The sequence below is a fragment of the Tiliqua scincoides genome, chromosome 4, assembly GCF_035046505.1.
Source record: "Tiliqua scincoides isolate rTilSci1 chromosome 4, rTilSci1.hap2, whole genome shotgun sequence".
NCBI lineage: Eukaryota > Metazoa > Chordata > Lepidosauria > Squamata > Scincidae > Tiliqua > Tiliqua scincoides.
The window spans coordinates 49,015,892-49,038,084 of record NC_089824.1 but is presented as its reverse complement, the minus strand read 5'-3'; the positions used below and the strand labels follow the sequence as shown (position 1 = coordinate 49,038,084).

General features: G+C 43.5%; 1 protein-coding gene across 4 annotated transcripts in view; it reads left to right on the top strand.

The window, feature by feature from the left end:
* Window positions 1-22,193, top strand: part of MAPRE2 (microtubule associated protein RP/EB family member 2) — a 139,027-nt gene that overhangs the window by 51,316 nt on the left and 65,518 nt on the right. The window contains exon 1 of one of the 4 annotated variants that reach the window (XM_066626665.1): window positions 7,562-7,788. The exons of the other annotated variants lie outside the window; for them this stretch is intronic. Within the exon in view, the coding sequence (XP_066482762.1) occupies window positions 7,670-7,788 (119 nt within the window). The 5' untranslated portion in view covers window positions 7,562-7,669. Of the gene's footprint in view, window positions 1-7,561; window positions 7,789-22,193 lie in introns of those variants that run through there. 4 annotated transcript variants of the gene reach the window in all.

The following is a 22,193-nucleotide window of genomic DNA, read 5'->3' as shown; positions in this document are numbered from 1 at the left end:
AAAATAAAAGAGCCATTGTTAGGAACAAATTTCTCAGGAAATGTAGTCCATTTTTGAGTGCTGAAAAAGGATTAACAAATAATGTTGTGTTCATGCTTTTGTTTGTTGTGTGTCATTTGCTGTCTTGGTGGCCTCAGTGAAGTAAGTTCTTCAGTTTTTTTTCCCCCTTTATCCTGCCTGTTTAAAAAAAAAAAGTGGATCTTCATTTTACAGGATATTTTTAAACTGTCTAGCAGTTCTCTTCTCAGAATCATCTGCAACCATTTTGAAGGTATTGACTAATGTTGATAAAGTGCTTTATACTTCTCAGTATTGCAGTTTTATATCTGAAAATAAGATGGGGCTTCTCACACAAGCTGAGGTATGAGTTTAGATCTGATATGGAAAAACAAGAATGGAACATTCAAATATACTGTTGTGATGTGGCTCAGTAGCCATTACTGTATATTGTCCAATAAAGTGGAAGCCTATACCCACCTTACTAATCAAAGCAGGCAAAAATAGCATGGGAAATGGAAGGCCCAAGCCAGTTTAGCTTAACTAGAGTAAGTTTACTCCAGTGGAGTTAATATGAGGAAAAACTTCTTATTCCAAGGTGTTAGATCTAGTTACAATCTAGGTTGGTCAAACAGCACAGGTAAAACATGAGGCAAACTTAAAGAATATGACCTGCAAGGAATAGATAGAGGATCTTAAGAGAAACCAAAGGAAGGCAAGCATGTCTCTAGCGATGCGAACAATTATTGAATGCATAAAGGAGATGTTTTGTCAAAAGGTGTTTCATTCATGAGACACATCTTGCATTGACACATTTATTTAGGGCGCAATCCTACCCTGCGCTGGAATAGGCAAACCAAGAGGCTCGTACTGTATGCATGCAGGATAGGGGCCCAAAGCGGCTCAGCCAGAGGTAAGGGGAAACTTTTCCCCTTATCTCCTGGTAAGGTGCCTTTACCCCTGTGGGTCTCCTTGGACTTGTGCCACCTCCTGAGGTGGCACAAGTCTGAGGAGAGCGGAGCGGCTTGAAGCCACTCCAAACTCCCCGGGGAATTTGTGCTGGCTCCCAGCCCCGCCTCCTGCTCCCCACCCACCTGCCCCAGGGCTGCCCACTGCCCTTCCTCCCCCCACCCAGGAATGCCTCCCTCCCACCTCTTCCTCGCCTACCCCAGAGCCTTGCATCCGTCCAGCTGGGCTGAAACAAGGCTTGCTGAGGAAGCTGGCTGGCTTGGGCCTCTTCAGCCTAGAAAAGAGACGCCTGAGTGGGGACATGATTGAGATTTACAAAATTATGCATGGGAAGGGATCAGGTGGATAGAGAGATGCTCTTTACACTCTCACATAACACCAGAACCAGGGGACATTCACTAAAACTGAGTGTTGGGAGGGTCAGGACAGACAAAAGAAAATATTTCTTTACTCAGCGTGTGGTCAGTCTGTGGAACTCCTTGCTGCAGGATGTGGTGAAGGAATCTGGCCTGGATGCCTTTAAAAGGGGATTGGACAAGTTTTTGGAGGCAAAATCCATTATGGGTTACAGGCCATGATGTGTATGTGCAACCTCCTGATTTTAGAAATGGGCTATGTCAGAATGTCAGTGCAAGGAGGCACCAGGATGCAGGTCTCTTGTTATCTGGTGTGCTCCCTGGGGCATTTGGTGGGCCGCTGTGAGATACAGGAAGCTGGACTAGATGGGCCTATGACCTGATCCAGTGGGGCTGTTCTTATGTTCTTATGTCATCCTCTGCAGGCCAGCGCACTTCCGTGCCCTGGCCCAGCTTACTCCCGAGGAGGCGCAAGCATGTTTTATGGCATGTTTGCGACCCTCCTGGGCTGGCACAAGAGACTTGTGCCAGCCCTAACCCCTTATATCAGTGTTTCCAGCACTGGCATAGCAGTGCCAATGGGACATGTGCTGGATCCTGCAGTTGGATGTCAGTCATGGAGACCTCCTCAAAGTAAGGGAATGTTTGTTCCCTTACCTCAGAGCTGCTTTGCCCTTATGTCAGTGCTGGAAAGCACTGACATAAGGGGTTAGGATTGCGCCCTTAGTTATTTATCTTTCAACCATGGTTTATTGTGACCTTGAAATGAGGAAACAGATCAGGGAGGTGACAAGGAGGGACAGGGTTGTAATCATGGGGGACTTCAATTATCCTCATATTGACTGGGTCAATTTGTGTTCTGGTCACGATAAGGAAACCGGATTTCTTGACGTGCTAAATGACTGTGGCTTAGATCAGCTAGTCACGGAGCCCACCAGAGGACAGGTGACTCTGGATTTAATATTGTGCGGTACGCAGGAACTGGTTAGAGATGTAAACGTTACTGAGACATTGGGGAACAGTGATCATGCTGCGATCCGTTTTGACGTGCACGTTGGGGGAAGAATACCAGGCAAATCTCTAACAAAAACCCTTGACTTCCGACGGGCGGACTTCCCTCAAATGAGGAGGCTGGTTAGAAGGAGGTTGAAAGGGAGGGTAAAAAGAGTCCAATCTCTCCAGAGTGCATGGAGGCTGCTTAAAACAACAGTAATAGAGGCCCAGCAGAGATGTATACCGCAAAGAAAGAAGGGTTCCACTAAATCCAGGAGGGTGCCTGCATGGCTAACCAGCCAAGTTAGAGAGGCTGTGAAGGGCAAGGAAGCTTCCTTCTGTAAATGGAAGTCTTGCCCTAATGAGGAGAATAAAAAGGAACATAAACTGTGGCAAAAGAAATGTAAGAAGGTAATATGGGAGAGCAAGCGAGACTATGAGGAACGCATGGCCAGCAACATTAAGGGGAATAATAAAAGCTTCTTCAAATATGTTAGAAGCAGGAAACCCGCCAGAGAAGCGGTTGGCCCTCTGGATGGTGAGGGAGGGAAAGGGGAGATAAAAGGAGACTTAGAGATGGCAGAGAAATTAAATGAGTTCTTTGCATCTGTCTTCACGGCAGAAGACCTCGGGCAGATACCGCTGCCCGAACGGCCCCTCCTGACCGAGGAGTTAAGTCAGATAGAGGTTAAAAGAGAAGATGTTTCAGACCTCATTGATAAATTAAAGATCAATAAGTCACCGGGCCCTGATGGCATCCACCCAAGGGCTATTAAGGAATTGAAGAATGAAGTTGCAGATCTCTTGACTAAGGTATGCGACTTGTCCCTCAAAACGGCCACGGTGCCAGAAGATTGGAGGATAGCAAATGTCACGCCTATTTTTAAAAAGGGAAAGAGGGGGGACCCGGGAAACTATAGGCCGGTCAGCCTAACATCCATACCGGGAAAGATGGTGGAATGCCTCATCAAAGATAGGATCTCAAGACACATAGACGAACAGGCCTTGCTGAGGGAGAGTCAGCATGGCTTCTGTAAGGGTAAGAACCTTACCTTACCTTACCTCACGAACCTTATAGAATTCTTTGAAAAGGTCAACAGGCATGTGGATGCGGGAGAACCCGTGGACATTATATATCTGGACTTTCAGAAGGCGTTTGACACGGTCCCTCACCAAAGGCTACTGAAAAAACTCCACAGTCAGGGAATTAGAGGACAGGTCCTCTCGTGGATTGAGAACTGGTTGGAGGCCAGGAAGCAGAGAGTGGGTGTCAATGGGCAATTTTCACAATGGAGAGAGGTGAAAAGCGGTGTGCCCCAAGGATCTGTCCTGGGACTGGTGCTTTTCAACCTCTTCATAAATGACCTGGAGACAGGGTTGAGCAGTGAAGTGGCTAAGTTTGCAGACGACACCAAACTTTTCCGAGTGGTAAAGACCAGAAGTGATTGTGAGGAGCTCCAGAAGGATCTCTCCAGACTGGCAGAATGGGCAGCAAAATGGCAGATGCGCTTCAATGACAGTAAGTGTAAAGTCATGCACATTGGGGCAAAAAATCAAAACTTTAGATATAGGCTGATGGGTTCTGAGCTGTCTGTGACAGATCAGGAGAGAGATCTTGGGGTGGTGGTGGACAGGTCGATGAAAGTGTCGACCCAATGTGCGGCGGCAGTGAAGAAGGCCAATTCTATGCTTGGGATCATTGGGAAGGGTATTGGGAACAAAACGGCTGGTATTATAATGCCGTTGTACAAATCTATGGTAAGGTCACACCTGGAGTATTGTGTCCAGTTCTGGTCGCTGCATCTCAAAAAAGACATAGTGGAAATGGAAAAGGTGCAAAAGAGAGCGACTAAGATGATTACGGGGCTGGGGCACCTTCCTTATGAGGAAAGGCTATGGCGTTTGGGCCTCTTCAGCCTAGAAAAGAGACTACTGAGGGGGGACATGATTGAGACATACAAAATTATGCAGGGAATGGACAGAGTGGATAGGGAGATGCTCTTTACACTCTCACATAATACCAGAACCAGGGGACATCCACTAAAATTGAGTGTTGGGCGGGTTAGGACAGACAAAAGAAAATATTTCTTTACTCAGCATGTGGTCGGTCTGTGGAACTCCTTGCCACAGGATGTGGTGCTGGCGTCTAGCCTAGACACCTTTAAAAGTGGATTGGACAAGTTTCTGGAGGAAAAATCCATTATGGGGTACAAGCCATGATGTGTATGCGCAACCTCCTGATTTTAGAAATGGGTTAAGTCAGAATGCCAGATGTAGGGGAGGGCACCAGGATGAGGTCTCTTGTTATCTGGTGTGCTCCCTGGGGCATTTGGTGAGCCGCTGTGAGATACAGGAAGCTGGACTAGATGGGCCTATGGCCTGATCCAGTGGGGCTGTTCTTATGTTCTTATGTGGTTTGTAGGGATAGCTTAAGCCTGCTTTCCAGTTCACTCATGGCAAACTGCAGTTTAATGAATTGGAAAGGTTCTGCATTTAACTGGGAGGAGGGCAGGGAAGAAGGAAGTATGCAGGCTCATCACTCCCTTCCTTGCTCATTCATGTACCATGTGAATTGTGTCAAATGAAACTATGATTGCTTGGTTTATCTGAATTTAACTGGTGTGTCTGTGCCTGACTGTAGCTCACTGTACTCCTGTTGTCATAATCATGAAATAATCTTTTCTAACAACATTCCTAATGCCAACATCTTACTTAAGATAAGCCCACTAGAGTCTATCAGAAAATGAAAAAAACATATTCTCCCTTGCTCAGTCTTTGCTGGGACAAAATTTTGCTCTGTATATTTGTGCTTTCACTGACAACAAGGTGGATTATTTGAAGAGACTGTGCTACAGAACCACACAGCTGTCTGATGCCACAACTAGTTGATAAGTAGGATGACTGACCCACCCTCTGATTAAAGTGTTGGGACTAGGGCCACAGAGATTAAATCCCCACTTTGCCATGAATCTCACTGAATGGCCTTGGGCCAGTTACCATCTCCCAATGTGGCTTTTCTGTCAAAGCTGTTTTGAAGATAAATTGAGATAAACGCACCATGTGCAGCTATAAGGAGCTCTGGGTGGAAAGATAAAATTGTAATAAATTACATCCAGTGAGTTGCAAAGAGAAGAGGGAAAGAACTGCTCCCCCCCCCCAATGTGAGATTCTCAAACCTAGAGATTTTCACCCAAGTTGTGTATAACTTTCTCAGCCTATCTAAGCCAGTTCTGTAAAAGCCATATGGAGTTTCCCATTGTTTGGGAGAAGGAGCAGCAAATGTAGCTTTAGTTATCCCACAGCCTTTGACTTGAATAGATATGGTTTCCTGATGTTGTAAATGGTCTGTAAGATCAAAGCTTTGTTGACCAGCCTATGCCAGTCAGCTGAGTACTGTTGGTATGCAGGGGCATTGAAGACCAAAAGAGCCTGACTGATATGCGCTGTTCAGCAACAGTGCACAGAAAGGAAGATGTACTTAACATGGCTATTTAAAGATCTGTTAACAAAAGGGGTAAGGTAAGTAGCTTCTTGCAAAATATGCTGCATCCTCTACCCTGCCCCCACTCCTTCTACAAGCATATTCAAAAGGAAGAAAACCATCAAATGGCTTCAGTAGATGCCCTGAGGCTGTTAAAAGGCATTTGAACTTTCCAAGGTGATTCTCAGTACATTCTTTGTTTAAGGAAAGGGAGCAGAGAGCGTTCCTTTCCTGCTGGTGGATGGTAACTAAAACAGGAAGAAGGAACATGCTTATTAGAAACATGAGTAGTCATTAAAGACGGACCTTTAGTACATTGTAAAAATTTAGCTGCTCTGTGTGTGTGTGTCTTTCTTTTTATTGCCAATAAATAAGGGCAAGAGGTACATCATCATATATCAGAAGCATTTTTGAATTGGCAAGGATCAGGACAATTACAAGCGGCTTAAGTCTTAAAGCAAAACTGGAGGGAAAAACAAGAGAGAGCTTGCACACTCTGCTGCTGATGTTTGGATTATCGCTGCCATCTGGGTCCCTACATGAGAGACTGATTTTGATACTAATTCCAGTAGCTTGGGACCAAAAATAACTTGGTATTATCGGGGGCAGAGATGATGGCTGGATTATGGGGCTTTGAGAAAAGGCTTGGTTTATGAGTGTGTCTACCCTCCCCCCCATAAATGTAGGGGGAACAATAACTTAGTTGTCTGAAAGCAAGAGACTGAAAACATGCTATAGCCTTGCATATCTTTTTGCTAAGCAGGATGAGGGGAAAAAAAGAATTTTGCCATGCTGCTCTTCTCCACTGAAAACCTCTTAACCCATTTCTGCCTGACCCACAGGTGTACACATTTGATCCCTGTTTCGTATATGCAGTGTTGGGCAGAAATGGCTTTAACTCACCCTCAAAACAAGCAGTTAGCAGCCCTGTAAATATACACTGCTGTAAAGCTGCCATCCTAACCCATGGCAAACTCTTTCCCTGCACTGTGCCTTCTCCAAGACTCATTGATTATTATACAGTGCAAATCTGAGATCCCCTCATCATATAAAACTTCATATTTTTCCATGCAGTTTTGTCACGTTTTGCCCACACCCATCAGTCAGAGTGACTCATGTGGTTGCATTTGTTGAAAAAAGAATTCACAATGATTTCTGCATTGCCCAGTTGCATTGGTGAGTTTTATTTTTAACCCGGGTGTGTGTGCGTGTGTGTGTGTGCAGAGTCCAAACAAAAGTGTTGGTGTGTAGTAGCCTTTTAAAAGGGGGAAGCCCCCACCCCATGCTTCTTTGTATACACAGCTGCATTTCTAGTAGTTGCATTTGTTTTAAAAAAAAGAATTCACAATGATTTCTGCATTGCACGGTTTTTATTTTGACCCTGAGGGGGAGAGTCCAAAGCAAAGTGTTGGTGTGCAGTAGCCTTTTAAAGGGGGGAAGCCCCCACCCCCACTTCTTTGTATATCCCGCTGCATTGAGCGTGTGTGGGACTGAAGGGGAATTGCAGAGGAAGAGCTGCTTTTGGAGCAAGGGGGTGGGGGAAGGACTGGCTGCTCGGTGGTCTAGCGGGCCAGATGTTGGGCCTGCCCCTTGTGCCTGCTGGGCTGCATTGGTGCGTTCATGCTGGAGCCCTGTGTGAATTGAGGAGATATGATGAGTTAGCTGGTTGCTATGGTGAGCAGCAGGGTCATGTGGGCTGCTTGACGTCAGCTGCCTGCCAGAGAGGAAAGGGGAGGACGGGGCGCGCGCGCGCGAGATCCGTAGCAAAGGAGCAGACGAGCCCGGGGAGCGCGCGAGCGAGCGAGCGAGCCCGCCCCAGTTTCTCTGCACTCAGGCGCCAGGGCGAGGGCTGCCTGCCTTTGGGAGCGCTCCAATGCCTGGACCTACCCAAGCGCTGTCCCCCAATGGAGAGAACAACAACGACATCATCCAGGATAACGGCACCATCATCCCTTTTCGGAAGCACACAGTGCGAGGGGAGCGTTCCTACAGGTAAGCTGCAGCGGCAGCAGCCTCTCTCCCCCACCCCTGGTGGGGCGTGCGTGGACGGTGCCTGGAGCCACACAGGCTGGGGGGATCTGCTGCAGAGCAGGGGGTGGAGGAGGAGGAGGAGGGTTGCAGGGTATTGCATAACAAAAACAGCGGCGCTTTCAACCTAATCTGGCGTGTCTCCTCTCCTTCATGGTGCAGCCTGGTCTCCAGTCTGGACGAGCGTTTGGTTGCATTGTCCAGATGGAAAACATCTTGTGAATAGGCAGGCTGCCTATTGTAGGGGCTCTCCTTCCTTCCTTCCTTCCTTCCTTTTTTCCCTCCCTTCTTTTCTTCTTTCCTTTCTTCCTACCCCCTCTTTTGTTTTGTACACTGATCATATTGTAAGCCTTCTGCTGTGGGGTGTGTTTTTTTTGTGTCAAAAAAAACCACGGGGGTGTACACACACACACACACACACACAGACACACTAATAATTCAAGCCATTCTACTACTTGTCAACTAGTTTATTTTCCCCCCCTTCCAGCTTCAAGTGAGGCATTTGGGGACAGCAAAAGAGGAAATGCTGAGAGAGAGAAGAAAAGCGCAAGGGGGGGAGCCTGGCTGGTGGGGCTAGTGCAGCAGCAGTACCAGCACCAGCGCCTCGCCTTTGGTGGATGGAAAGGAAAATGGAATCCTCTAGATTAAACTGCAGTCTGTGATGTTAAACCGCCAGATTGATGGAGCTTTGTAAGAATTGCGCACCCTGATTGGCGGAAAGCTTGACAGCAGAGGTCAGGACGGCAGGCACACACTGAAAATTTCCTCCTCGGAATCTGTGGTTTGGGTTTTGCAGCAGCACCTAAATGGACATAGCACCTCGCCTGTGCCTTTTGATTGTGTTCCCTTCTCGTAAGGGAGCACCGACCTTCCATCCTCCCTGTTCTAGTGTGATGCATTTTCATTGCACTCCTTGCTTGAAGGGGGATGGTGGCTGTGTTCTTTGTCACAATTCTGAGCGTTTTTGATTAATGGCTCGCTATGTGCCTTTTGGCAGCAGGGAGGTGTGAGTGGTGTGTGCGGTTTTTTGTTGTTGTTGCTGTTTGGTATGTGTGTGCTTGCATTGACATATCTGACAATATGTTCCATGAGATAAGCTCAGAAAGGCTTGCTTGCTTAGTTTAAAGAGGATAACAATATTGCTGAGAATGCAGCTGGTTTTGATTGGCTTTCCTCACCTTTTCACTTTTAAAAAAGGTAAAAATATATTGTCTCTAAGTCAATATTCTTCCTCCTGACTCCCTTCCCCCAGCTGCACTTTTCTGAAAGCTCATGCTGTCAACCAAGCTGCAGGAAATGAAACTGTCCCTAAAATGGTTATAAAAATACCTGACTGAGCTGCAGTGAAATGTAGAATTGGAACAAAAAGGAGCAAGTGCTTAGTTTAGTACAGGGCAGTCTTCTTGTGCAAAATGTTATTTAGCAACGGTATGGCTACAATTACTGTCAGCTCAGAAAATTGACTAGACTCTTGGTCAATGTTTTTTTTTTTCTGTTTTCAAAGAGTAGGGAAGATTACAATGTTTTCAGACTATAAAGTGTCAGTTTGTGGTGGAATCCTAGTACAGTACTCAATTATCCAACAATAAGAAAAACAAATCCTATGTTGCTTTGCAAATACATTGTGACTTCCTGTGGCCAGTACAAATATCCTGGAAATGATATTTTATTTCCTTTTATTACTGACCATTTTAGATGCAGCACCAGATGAAACACAGAATGAGGACATGACACCCAAAATCTTTAAATACATTTGTTTGCCTTTAAAAAAAAAAAAAAAAAAAAGCTGTCTTGCGGATAGAAAGCTGTAAATTCTAATTTCTGAGGTTGCATCACTCTGTTCCTATTTAGGAAATGGACATGATGTGTTATATCTTTGCTACTGAAATGGGAAGCTGTTTACTTGTAGTCATCCCAGTTTGTTTTGAAAGAAATGTGCTTTATACGCCATTAAGCATATTTCTTTGTATTGATCAACCTCTTTAACTTACACCATGTTTCATTGACTAGAACTGCTTAGTTACCCAATTAAGTATAAGATACAATTAAACAAACAAAAAAAAAGACTGCTGAATAGATATAATGGGAGTGTCTCCTTGGTAGGATAAAAAATGTTTCATTCAGAAATGTTCATTCTTCTGTATGCTCCAAAAATTTCATTCTGCAAAACGAGTGGCAATGAGAGATGGAGTGCAATCTATAATTTGGGACTAACTGGAGGCTTTCTTTTTTAGAGGTCTGATTATGCATGTCCCGGCCTTTCCCATTTGCCTGTGCAGGATTTACTTATCATAGTATTATTCAGTTTATAGGCCAGTAGGTTTGTGCTTAATTTCTTGCCTCCCTGATATTTGTTTCAGGTTAACTCCCTTCTGAACATAGCCTCCTAACTGGGTGATAGGCACAATGTTCATGATTCTGACACATCCTAACTGTATGACTTTGTGCAACTCATTTCACTTTATTTTTACGTTCTCCATCTTTTCAAAGGAAAAATGAACAAGATAAAAACTTCAAGCCCAGATCCAGGAATACTCCAAAGACTGGGATCTGAAAGTGGTAGATCAGTCAGTTCGGATTTCACCAGGGTGCATTCTTAGCAGCCACCATGAAATTATCATTACCTCAGTTGGTCTGGTTCTCTGAAATAAGCCAAAATCAACAGAGACGGAAGTCTCTGTATGAAAGTGAACAAATATAGTAGCAATTTGTGATGCAGCAGGTTGTCAGCTAGCATTATGCTATATTATTTCCTCTGTATTGACTTCCAAAACAAAATACATCATGTTATAACAACCATTGTGTAACTTTTTGCAAGAATCTTGTTTGCTCCTGGTACAGTCCTATGCATGGATTCATTTCCGCTTGTTCAACCTAAGGACGTGGACAGGGTAATGGAATCTGTGCAATCAACCACTTGCGCTCTCGATCCTTGCCCACCTGGCTGACCACTCATTCTATTCTTTTGATTTTAACTACCACCCTGTGTTAAACTCCTCTTTTTTTCAGACAAGGTGCTTAAGCGTTTATTGTCATCCTACCTCCGGGATGTCCTGGCTGAGACTGATCATTTGGACCCATATCTGTCTTGTTTTTGAGGAAAATTTTGGACAGAAACTGCCTTGATCACTCTGATGAATGATTTGCTCTGGAGGTAGATGGAGGGAGTACAGCCCTGTCGATTCGCCTGAAACTTCTCAGCAGCTTTTGATGCTTTCATCTATGATATTGTTATCCCTTACAAGGCACCATATATAGGTGACTCTTTTCATTTTTTTGAGAACAGAGTCCAGAAGTTGATACTGGTGACTTCTGCTTTGCCTCCTGACCTTTGGGTTAGGGGGGTTCCACAAGTTTTCATCTTATCCACTTAACATCTGTGTAGAACTGCTGTGTGAATTCACTTGAAAATTTGGACTACAGACTGTGTTTCCTATAAAAGTTACAGGGATTTATGGAACACTTACAGAACTGCACAGGGCCAGCTCTGAAGCACTTGATGATGAAATCATTATCCCCTCCAAGCAGTGGCATATCTAGGGAAAACTGAGTCAATGACAAGCACTGAAATTGCACCCTGTCCAAACAGAGAAGGGGAGATCAAAGATGGGAAGCAAACCCTCTTCATCCCAAGTGAATTTATTTGTCAGGCTACACAGAAAAGGGGATATGGGGAAGACGCCAGCCCTGTTCCACCAAGTGAATTTATGCAAAAATCTGCAGATGCTAAGCCTCCCTAGAAAAAAAAAAGAAATGAAAAATAGCAATCTATACCTGTGATTGCCCTGCTGCGGTGCTGGACAACAATGGCTAGTCCAGGAAACTCCTTTCTACCTTTTTGGAGGTCTCCTGAAACTGATGCAAAAATGCATTGATAGAATATGTAAGTCCATGCCCAGTGCCCCACTTCATGAGGCATCCAGGGGAGATGTCCCCACTTGCCACACCCTAGATAAACTACTGCCTTCAAGCTCCAGAGCCCCATGAAGGAAGCTATATGGGACTTCAATTCTATCTGCATGGCTGAGCAGCTTAGAGAGAACACTGGCTACTTAGTCATTGGTATGCTGATATCACCCAGCTCTATCTTGTAGAGACCCTAAACTGATGTTTAACAGCTGTGTGGGTCTAAATGGGGGAGAACAAGCTGAAACAGCAGACAAGAAGTTTGGGTGTTCTCATCTGGGAGGTGGTGTTCAGAATTTCCTTGGGATGGTTGAACTCTTCCTTAACGAAGAGATTCTTGGTCTGGGAGTGCTTTTTGAGACTCGGATGACCTTGGTGACAAGAATAACTATTATCAATTTCAGTTGATTACCAGCTGCAGCTTTTTCTGGAGAGCTCTGAGTTAGTTACAGTTGTTCCTGCTAAGATCATGTTTGAGATTGTAATGCATTCTAACTGGGTTACTGATAAAAAGCTTTTGGAACCTTCAAATGGTGCAAAATGTGGCAGCCAGTCTTTTAACCAGGGCTTTTGGGTTGGTTTGTATCTCTTCATTACTTCATGAATTGCACTGTCTACAAATTTACTTTAACACTCCCTTTAAAGTGCTAGTTAGGACCTTTAAGCTCTTTAAACGGATTGGGACCTTGATACTTGGTATCATCTCCTCCCCTGTGTGCCTTCCTCTATGCCAGCGGTTTTCAACCGCTGTGACGCGGCACACTAGTGTGCCGTGAGGCTGCCTCAGGTGTGCCGCGGGTCCAAGGAGTCAGGCAGCAGCTGCTGCTGCTGCTGTGTGTGTGGCAGAAGTGGCAGCTTGGAGTCTCGTGCGGCAGCAGGAGAAAAAGGAGCAGCCGTGCAGGGTCTTGAACGCTCTTGCTGTTGCTGGTGCCTGCCCCCCGCGCTGATTGGGCAGCCAGCCAGGCAGCTAGAGAAGCCTGAAAGAGCTCCCCGTGGGCGGAACGTGGAGGGAGTGAGGGCTAGCAGTGAGAGGAAGGAGGGAGTGAGAGCGAGCCTGAAGGTGGAAGCAGATAGGAGCCAGAAGCAACTGTCTGGAAAGGAGTGGAATGCCTTGTCTGCAATGCCCCAAAGTGACCCTGCCTGCGTTGCCTCCCCTGGCAAGGCTTTGGCAGGAAGGGCGCTGGGCCACAATGCTATCCACACATACTTAAGAGTAAGCCCCATTGACTATAATAGGGCTTACTTCTGAGTAGATGTATAGAGGCTTGGTCGCACTCTTTCTTGAATGAATGAGCAGGCAAGTGATGCTTTTCTCCCTTCCTCCCCTCCTCCCCTCCTGCACACACATCCCCTATCATAATTGCAGTTAACCTCTCTTTTTCTGCCCATCCCCTCCCTCTTCCCCACCTTCCAAAGTTCAGAAGGTGCCTCCCATTCTCCCTCCCTCTCTTCCCCCACTCCAGTGAATCCTGCACTTGTTTCAGCTGCATCTCCTCACTGTCCCTCGCAGCACATTTCTATTTCTCCAGTGTGTTCAGTCTCATCTCTCTTTGCCAACACTTTTTGGCATATCAGAGCACATCAATTGATAACAGTTTGAACAGACCTGCTTCAGAACCTTTCCAGAAACCACATGCACCTCCCTCTCCAAGCTTCTTGGGAATTTCTTTCATTGCCATGTAATGATCTAAGGCTGCCATCCTAACCACACTTTCCTGAGAGTAAGCCCCATTGAACAAAATAGGACTTACTTCTGAGTAGACCTGGTTAGGCTTGCACCCTTAGTTGTATCAATTAAATTAAATGTACATTGTAACATAATGTAATTAAAAACTAGTAGCGTGCCTTGACAACTTTAGTGCCTTGTCAGTGTGCCGTGAGCTGAAAAAGGTTGAAAATGGCTGCTCTATGCTCTTATCTGGGGCCTTGCACCAGTGCCCTTGTGATGGGTGCCACAACTGGTTTCACACTGGTGGCAGTGACCTTATGACATTCCCTTCCACAGAGGTCCAGTTAATCCCTACAACACATTTTTTTCAGGTCATATGTTAAAACCTGGTTTCTCTGTTATACTTTTGGAAGGAAGTGATGTCTGGAAATGGATTGTGGTGGTTGGATGGTGATGTATCTTTCTGTGGGGTTCTTTTCACTCTCTTTTCATTGGTTTCATTGTTTTGTTTTTATGAATTTGCCTTGGGCTACTACTGGCAAAAAAGGAGAAGTAAAAATGCTTTAGAATACATAAAATGGAGGAGGTGTAGAACTTCTGCTGTTTCATAGTTTTGATAAACTGTAGTGTAGCACAAATGAGACTTTAGGAAGGGGTTCAGTATCAGAGTGGGTGTCTGTGAGGTGTACAATTTGAAGGGTTCTAGTAGTGAACAAGAGAGTGGGTTAGTTCCATGTCCTTTGTTGACCTAGCCCCCAACTAAGAAACAAAAGACACAACTACTTATTTAACATATGAAATTCTTCAATGAGACTTTGGGATCTTGGGAACTAATGTCACCCTGATTGCTGACAAGTGCAAGTTTTTATACATGACCTAAATGAAAATGTAGAGATCACTGCTTGGAATATAATGTACAAGGGGCTTCCTCAATAAAATGGTTCCCTGGTGTAGGTTCTACTGAACTCCATGGGACTTACTTCAGAGTAAACATGTTCTGGATCAAACAATTACCATGCTTAGGACTTGGATGCTATTTGTCCTCCCACCACCACATTTTTCCAGCTCATTTTTCACATCTTCCTGGAAGTGAGTCCCATGTGACTCTGTGCCACTTTCATTAGAGTAATTGTGTGTCCCAATCACACTGTAAGGCTGCAGCACTTGCTCACTGTGTTTCCAATTTTCCAAACTCCTCTCTCTCCCCCCCCCCCTTTCCTTCATCTGTTTTCTGGTGTGTTTCAAATGGATTGAGCCATTCATGGTGGGGAAAAAGGAGCCCTTCTTTTGCCTGGCCCTGTCCATTTCCGGACAGGAAATGACAGTTCTAAGCACTTGTAAGCTTTCTAGGAATCTTTTTACTATCATTTTAACCCCTGTATTCCCAAGGAAGCAAATGGAATTTCAGAGTAATGGAAGAGAATGAGTCATACATACAGTGATTTTATGTATCCCCCTTTTGAAAGAGTTTATGAATTCTGCAAATCTCTGAATGGTGATCTATTTAGTCCGTGATCTTAGTCCGTGATCTTAGATCTTAGGTCCGTGCTTCGCATAACGAATTTTTTAAAAATTAAAAATTTCGTGTATGCTTCAAATTTTAGAAATCCTCTGTACAGTATGTATGCCTTTAAAGAGCACGTAATAAACACTTTGTAAACCAAATTTGACTTCATTTTGACCTTTTTTTGCCCATAGGAACGCATTAATTAGATTTCAATGCATTCCTATGGGAAAACGTGATTCGCGCAACGAAATTTTCGCATAACGAAAGGATTCGCGGAACGGATTAATTTCGTTATGCGAGGCACCACTGTACCTTGCTTTTGTCTGTGGGTGTTCCTGTTTTGGCTAAATACTGTTTGTCACACAAGATCTGAGTTGAGAATTGTAAGGAGGGATGGTATAGTCTGGCTGGATGAAATCTCTACACTAGCTATCTGTCTACACCAGGTTGCTCTGGTTCTCCACCACTTAAATTTGATGGACCACCTTTAGCTTAAATTGAAGCTGTGTAACATTTCTGATAAATACTTATGAGAACCCTGTTCTTTGATGTTGCATTTAGCTCTGTTTTCTGAACTCTTCTGAATTTGGTCACTGGTGATTTTATTCTGTCCATTTATTTGAAACGAAATAACCATCCCATTATGATGCTATGTCAATTTGGATGCAAACTTTTGAACTTTGAGTATTCTTTTCCTTCCCTCATGTTCTATTTTTGATAACAGCTGGTTTTGTTAGCTCTAAAATGAATTGTAACTTTTGAAACCTTTAAATAGCACTCAAGTAATATTTCTTTGGATAGTGCATGGATGTGTACCCTTTAAGTACTCCAGATAACAAATATTTTTTAAAATGATGAATTAATAATTAAAATTTCATTTCTAAATTACAGGCTGAAATCCATTCTGGGACTCAACTGTCTTACAGATGTGTGGTTTCAACCATTTTCTAAATTGCTAGTTTGCATAAAACCTGAAATAATTAGTTCATATGAGTGAATGTGCATGTGACTTCAGTTCAAAGAACTTGCATTTGGCCCTGGCAGACAAAATTGAGCTTTGGTTTCCTTATTCTGTTTCTTTCTTGTTACTGATTTCTGCCCCTCCTTTTCATAGTTGGTTTTGTCCTATAATGCTATGCCAGAAATGGACATGTGGAGTAGTACAGACATATTTTGGACTGAATCTTTAGCACTGATTCAGTGCTCATTGTCCCTTGGTGATTGACAACCATTCTAAGCAATAGGAGTGATGCATTTTGGGCTGCTCAGTGCCTGTTTCCTGCCTATTTTATCAACAGTTTTACCAAATAGCAATGTTTCATGCAGTACTTGACTTTCAGGAAACATACCCCTCCCTGCTATCCAAGGTATTGCAGTATTGCAAAATGTAGTATTTCTGCAAATCTGACCCCTCCTCACAAGTCAAAGTGGAATTTTGTGAACTGTGTCTGGGGTGGAACTTTACCTGGAAATTCCCTCTGTGAATAGATACACTTCCTTTGTGTTGTTTTTAAAAAATAATTTTTGTTGGTTTGAGGCAAGTATTCTGCTGATATTGTCATATTAACACCCTTTCTAAATATGATTCACTGCAACAGAGGAGAGAGAGAGTCAGTCAGTCTTTTAATACGATCAAAGACTAGTATAAACAGAACACAACTTTGCCATATATCGAACAAGACTTTAAAAATTTTAACAATTAAATACACATCATATTGAGATAGGAAGACAGAGAAAACGTAACCATTAAAATTTTTCCTCATATCTAATAGTACCCTTACAAGTTTTGTAAGTGGCTGCCAAGAAACTTATGCTCCACATTGTGAACTATAAATTAGTTCCCATAAGGAGTTTCTTGGCCATCTCTGCAGGTCTGAAAATTTCCTAATCGTGGGAGTAATAAACAACACATATCCCCTGATAAAATGAGCAGTGTATGTGTTTACAGAAGAGAGAGAAATGCTAATTGGTTTAGCCATGGGAACTGAGCCAGGGCCATAGCTTGGTGGTAGAGCTTATGTCAGGGATGTCAAACATCCGGCCCAGGGGCCGGATGTGGTCCTCGTAAGCTTTTTATCTGGCCCTCAGGCTCTCAGCTTCTGAGCAGTGCTGAGGTGTTACTGCTGAAAGGGCAATCCACATGAAAATTGGGCTCTCCCATATCTTAAAATATGATCAAGATTTGCATATTTTCTCTTCTGTCATTTGCAGCTAAGTGAGAAAAAGTGTTTATTTTTGGTTATGACCTGCTTAATGACATCACTTTTGGCCCTTACCAGACCTGATGAATGCTGTTTGGCCCTCTGCATGAAATGAGTTTGACACCCCTGGCTTATGCTTTGCATGCAGAAGTCCCACATCTAGTCTCTGGCATCTCTTAGCAGATCTGGCAAAGACCCGTTCCTGAAATCCTGCAGAGTTTCTTCAATTCAGTGTAGACAGTGCTGAGCTATACACAGACCATGGATTTGAGTCTGTATAATGCCCCATCCTGCACACAGTGCAATTTCATTGGTCCAGGTGTCCCTCCATATCTGCAGTTTTGCTTATCCATAGTTCACCAACAAACAGCCCCATCACGCAAATGTCTTATCTTTGTCTGATTGCAGCCCTCCTGTCGCCATCTCCTGTGTTTTGCTGTGAGCTGCTGCAGACTCTTAACAGGAAGCAGACAGAGCTAACATGAAGTGGGTTGGAGGGCTCATTTCCTGTTAGTGTTTCCAACTCCTTTCCTGTTAGTGTTTGCAGCAGCAGCACAGAAGACAACACAGGAGGGCTGCAATCAGACAAAGTCAAGTCATTTGTGTGATGGAGGGAATTTGTGAACCCCTTGTTGCAGGGTTCTCTACAGGTATCCCTTGCTTTCTGATGGTTCGTTTTTTAAAGATTTGCTCTTTCAAAACATTTCAGTTATACCTGGAAGTCATTCATTCAATGCATGCTCTGCTCTTTTAACCTCTCTCTGCTGTTCCAAGGCTAAAATTTTCCTACCCCATGTTGATTTGTGTATGACATGATGATCAAACTGTTTTGGGGTGTGTGTGTGAGAGAGAGAGCGTGCACACCAAGTTGAGCTCTGGGTCTATTTCCATTCCTGAAGGCAATAATGAGAGTCCATAGCAAAAAAATTTTTGTGACAGCAGGAATTTGCAAGATCAAAAAAAAGGGATTTTCAATTTGCTAGCTAATAAACCACTGGAAACACCTTTTTAAACTGAAAAAGTCTCTGCTTTTCAACTGTTTCTGCTTTTCACTACTGTTCCGGTCCCTAACCCATCAAACGAGTGTGGATAGCCTGTACTATCTTTGGTTTCCAGTGTCTGCAATAGCAGCAGAATTGTATCCTCCCACGGATACAGGAGACACTTGTATTTGTGTTTTTCCAGGTCATGGGTCAATTTGGCTTCTATTAAAATACTGAGAATTCTAGTTCCAAGTTCAATTTATAGTCCTTGTGATTAAAAAATTTAGGAAACATGAGATCAATATACTTTTAAAGCAGTGGTTCTCACACATTTAGCACCGGGACCCACTTTTTAGAATGAGAATTTGTCCGGACCCACCAGAAATGATGTCATGACTGGAAGTGACATCATCAAGCAGGAGAATTTTTAACTATCCTAGGTTGCAGTCCTACCCACACTTACCCAGGAGTAAGTCCCATTTACTGTCTTTGTTAAAAGAATATACATAGTAGCTTGTTAAAAGTATAGGTCTGTAACATTTCCCCAAATGCAGTGGCATACCATGGTAGCATCTAATATATCAAAAATAAAATATTGAAATGAATGGGGACCCACCTGAAATTGGCTTGTGACCCATCTAGTGGGTCCTGACTCCACAGTTTGAGAAACACTGTTTTAAAGGTATCATAGCAAGAAGGCAAGCAGGAGTATACATCTATTTTCCTTTCAAATCTTGTGATTTCCAAATTCTGCTGGTGATTTTAAATTACCAATCGCTACCAACTTTTAGGAAGGCAGCAAAAACATATTTGTTTCATCTAGTCTATCTTTGATTGTCTCTAGTTTTTATGTTCCCAGCACTGTGTTTGAATTCTTAGTTTTGATTTTTCCTTGTTTGCTGATATTGTTTTTACTTCGCTTTATTTGTATGCTTTGATTATGTATTTTTGTTATATTTTGAATATATTATCCGCATCGATTGTTAGCTGCCTGAAGAACACTTCCATGGAATGGAAAGTTGCGGGATATAAATATTTTAAAATAAGTGGATACATGGGAATTTTTGAATGTTTCGTCTTATATCATTACCAGATGTACTAGTAATTCCAGTTGGCTGTGCTTATGAGATGAGGGTTGTACACCGTTGTTTTAATTTTGTGCCAATGGAAATAAAACGTATTTAATTGTGACTCTCATGAAAAGTCAAGAACATAGCCCCAAGCACTGAATAAAGTGACAGCTGTACAATAATTGATTTAATATGCTTTCTGTAGCTTACAGCACAATCCTACCCCTCTCCAAAAGCTGGCACAAGTCCCTTGTCCCATCTCCCAAGTGTCACGGATGTGCCATAAAGCACATTTGTGGCTAATCGGGAGCAGGCTGGGCCAACACAGGCAGACTAACACAGGGGATGGGAGAGGATGGAGGTGGGAAGGGGGTGTTTCAGTAGTGCAGGCTAGATCCCAACTCCCGGCTCTGCCCTGAGCGGCATTACTCGGGCCACTTGGATTTGTGCCTGTGAAATCACAGGTGCAGATCCAAGTAGCCCCATATAGCTGCCCGGGGCATTGCTTGGGCTAAGAGGACTAAAATCCCTTTTCACTCCAGGCTGCACCAAACCTGGGCTAAATATAGTGCAGGCCAGTCGACCTGCCTGTTCCAGTGCAGGTTAGGATTGTGCCCTTAGTGCTGAATTCTTCAAAAACCATCTTTTCAGACCATCTTCAAGGGCAACTCCATGCAGAGTGTACTGTAATCATAGGAAAACAGGATGGAAAGCACTTGTCCCCTGTGCTGAGATGATGTTTCTGGCCAGAGCCACACCTTGCACACTCATATCTGCAAATCTGGGCTTTCTGGAAAGAATGTGGCCAAATCTAGAGTAGACAAATGCACCCGGATTATATTGCTAAGTTCTCCTCTCAGCTTGGCCTTTTCCTCCAACAGTTTTTCCTTCCTCTCTCAGTGCTGAACAACTGATGACATCATATTACTCAAGTCGGTATTTCAAAGGGGGATTCTTTGTCTCCTTTTCACAATAATGTAAAACCTTTTTTCTTCAAAAATGAAACTTTGAGAACTTAAGGCTATTCCCAGAATCCTGTTAACTTGACAGAAATGGGTAGAGGACTGCATACAGTCTCTCCCAATAGCTGTCGTAATTCAGTTGTGTTTGGGTTGAAGACATTCATTCAGAGTGTGGTGAAGTGATCTGAATACACATACTCTGCCCAGAATACAAATGCCTCTGAAAACTGTGAATTTGTGTCCAAACCACTTTCACCATCCTTCTGTTACATCTGTCTTCACCCTCTGGCTATCCCAGTAGCTGTAATGTTTCAGTTCTATTTGTCTATGCTTAGGAATACATTTTGGCTGTTAAATGTGCTATCAAACCACAGTGCCTGTAGAACCATACATAAAATATCACTTTTGAGTGTTCTGGCTTGACCCATTTAATTTCTTGCATATAGTAGTAAGCGCATTCAACTGGACTGAAATTAGTGTTAACCCTTTTCTTCCCAACCCACAGATGTACACATTTGATCCCTGTTGCATATTTGCAACATTTGGCAGAAATAACTTAAGGGCAGTGCTTTGTGTTCTTGTTTTTGTCTGCACTATCAAAAAGGGGAGGATTAAGGATATAGCGTTTATAAGGAACCCTGCAACAGGTCAGAGAAATGTCCAATTTAGGCTCCAGGCCCAGTTCTTAGCTTGCTTTTTCAAAATGGCCACATACATGGTTACTAGCTAGAGAAAGTGGGGGCACAATGAAACCTGTTAAAACCCAAAGCTATTTCATCACAGTAGTCAACAGCTTAAGGATGATACCTGAAAGCATAAAGCTATTACCTTTTTTTTAATCAATTTCCTTTAATGCTCAGTAATGACTTACACCCCAATCCAAAGCATTAACTTAAAAATAAACCTGCTTATTTTGACTGTAAAATGCCATGTGCATTGAAGATGCTGCATAAGTAAGAATAGCTTTCAAATAAGTGTATGTATGATTCCATTCAAGATAGTCACAATAGGCAGCACAACTATATTAGGACACAATGATAGTTTTCCTAGAAGTCTAATTTAGTAGCAATACTGCAGTATTAAGCTTTTGTTAACTTATATATAAATATACTGATTTTTCACTGAGAATGAGAAGTGAATCCTTCATATGGAGGAATCGAAGTGGAGAAGCTACTATCACGTCCTGTGTTTACTAAAATGATATTGGTATTTCTTTACCTCTGTTCAGCACTTTATTAGATGTTTTAGGGCGCAATCCTAACCTATTTTCCAGCACTGACATAAGGGCAATGCAGCTCCTAGGTAAGGAAATTAACATTCCCTTACTTTGAGGATGCCTCTGTGAGTGCCCTCCCAACAGCAGGATGCAGCAGACAGCACATTAGAAAAGCTATGCCAGTGTTCAAAAGTGGTTTAGGATTTGGTCTTTAATGTCTAAGTGTAACCATTTCAAGCTAAGGTGTTTTGTGTATAAAATTTTCTGCCTTTATAGATCCCAGTGAAATTGGTTTGTGCTAGCACAGAGTAAGATACATAGCGCAAGATAAGGATAATTGTGAATATTGTGTTGGCAACCTTCAGTCTCAAAAGACTATGGTATCACACTCTGAATGGTGGTTCTGGAACAGTATCTAGTGTGGCTGAAAAGGCCGATTCAGGAGTGACAATCCCTTCCACAACGGGAGCAAGTGCAGTCTGTCCCTGGTCTGTCTCCCTGGCTATGGGCCTTCCTTCTTTGCCTTGATCTGTTGACCAAGTGTCTCTTCAAACTGGGAGAGGCCATGCTGCACAGCCTGCCTCCAAGTGGGATGCTCAGAAGCCAAGGTTTCCCATCTGTTGAGGTCCACTCCTAAGGCCTTCAGATCCCTCTTGCAGATATACTTGTATCGCAGCTGTGGTCTACCTGTAGGGCGCTTTCCCTGCATGAGTTCTCCATAGAGGAGATCCTTTGGGATCCGGCCATCGTCCATTCTCACAACACAACCAAACCAATGCAGGCGTCTCTGTTTCAGCAATGTATACATGCTAGGGATTCCGGCTTGTTCCAGGACTCTGGTGTTTGGAACTTTGT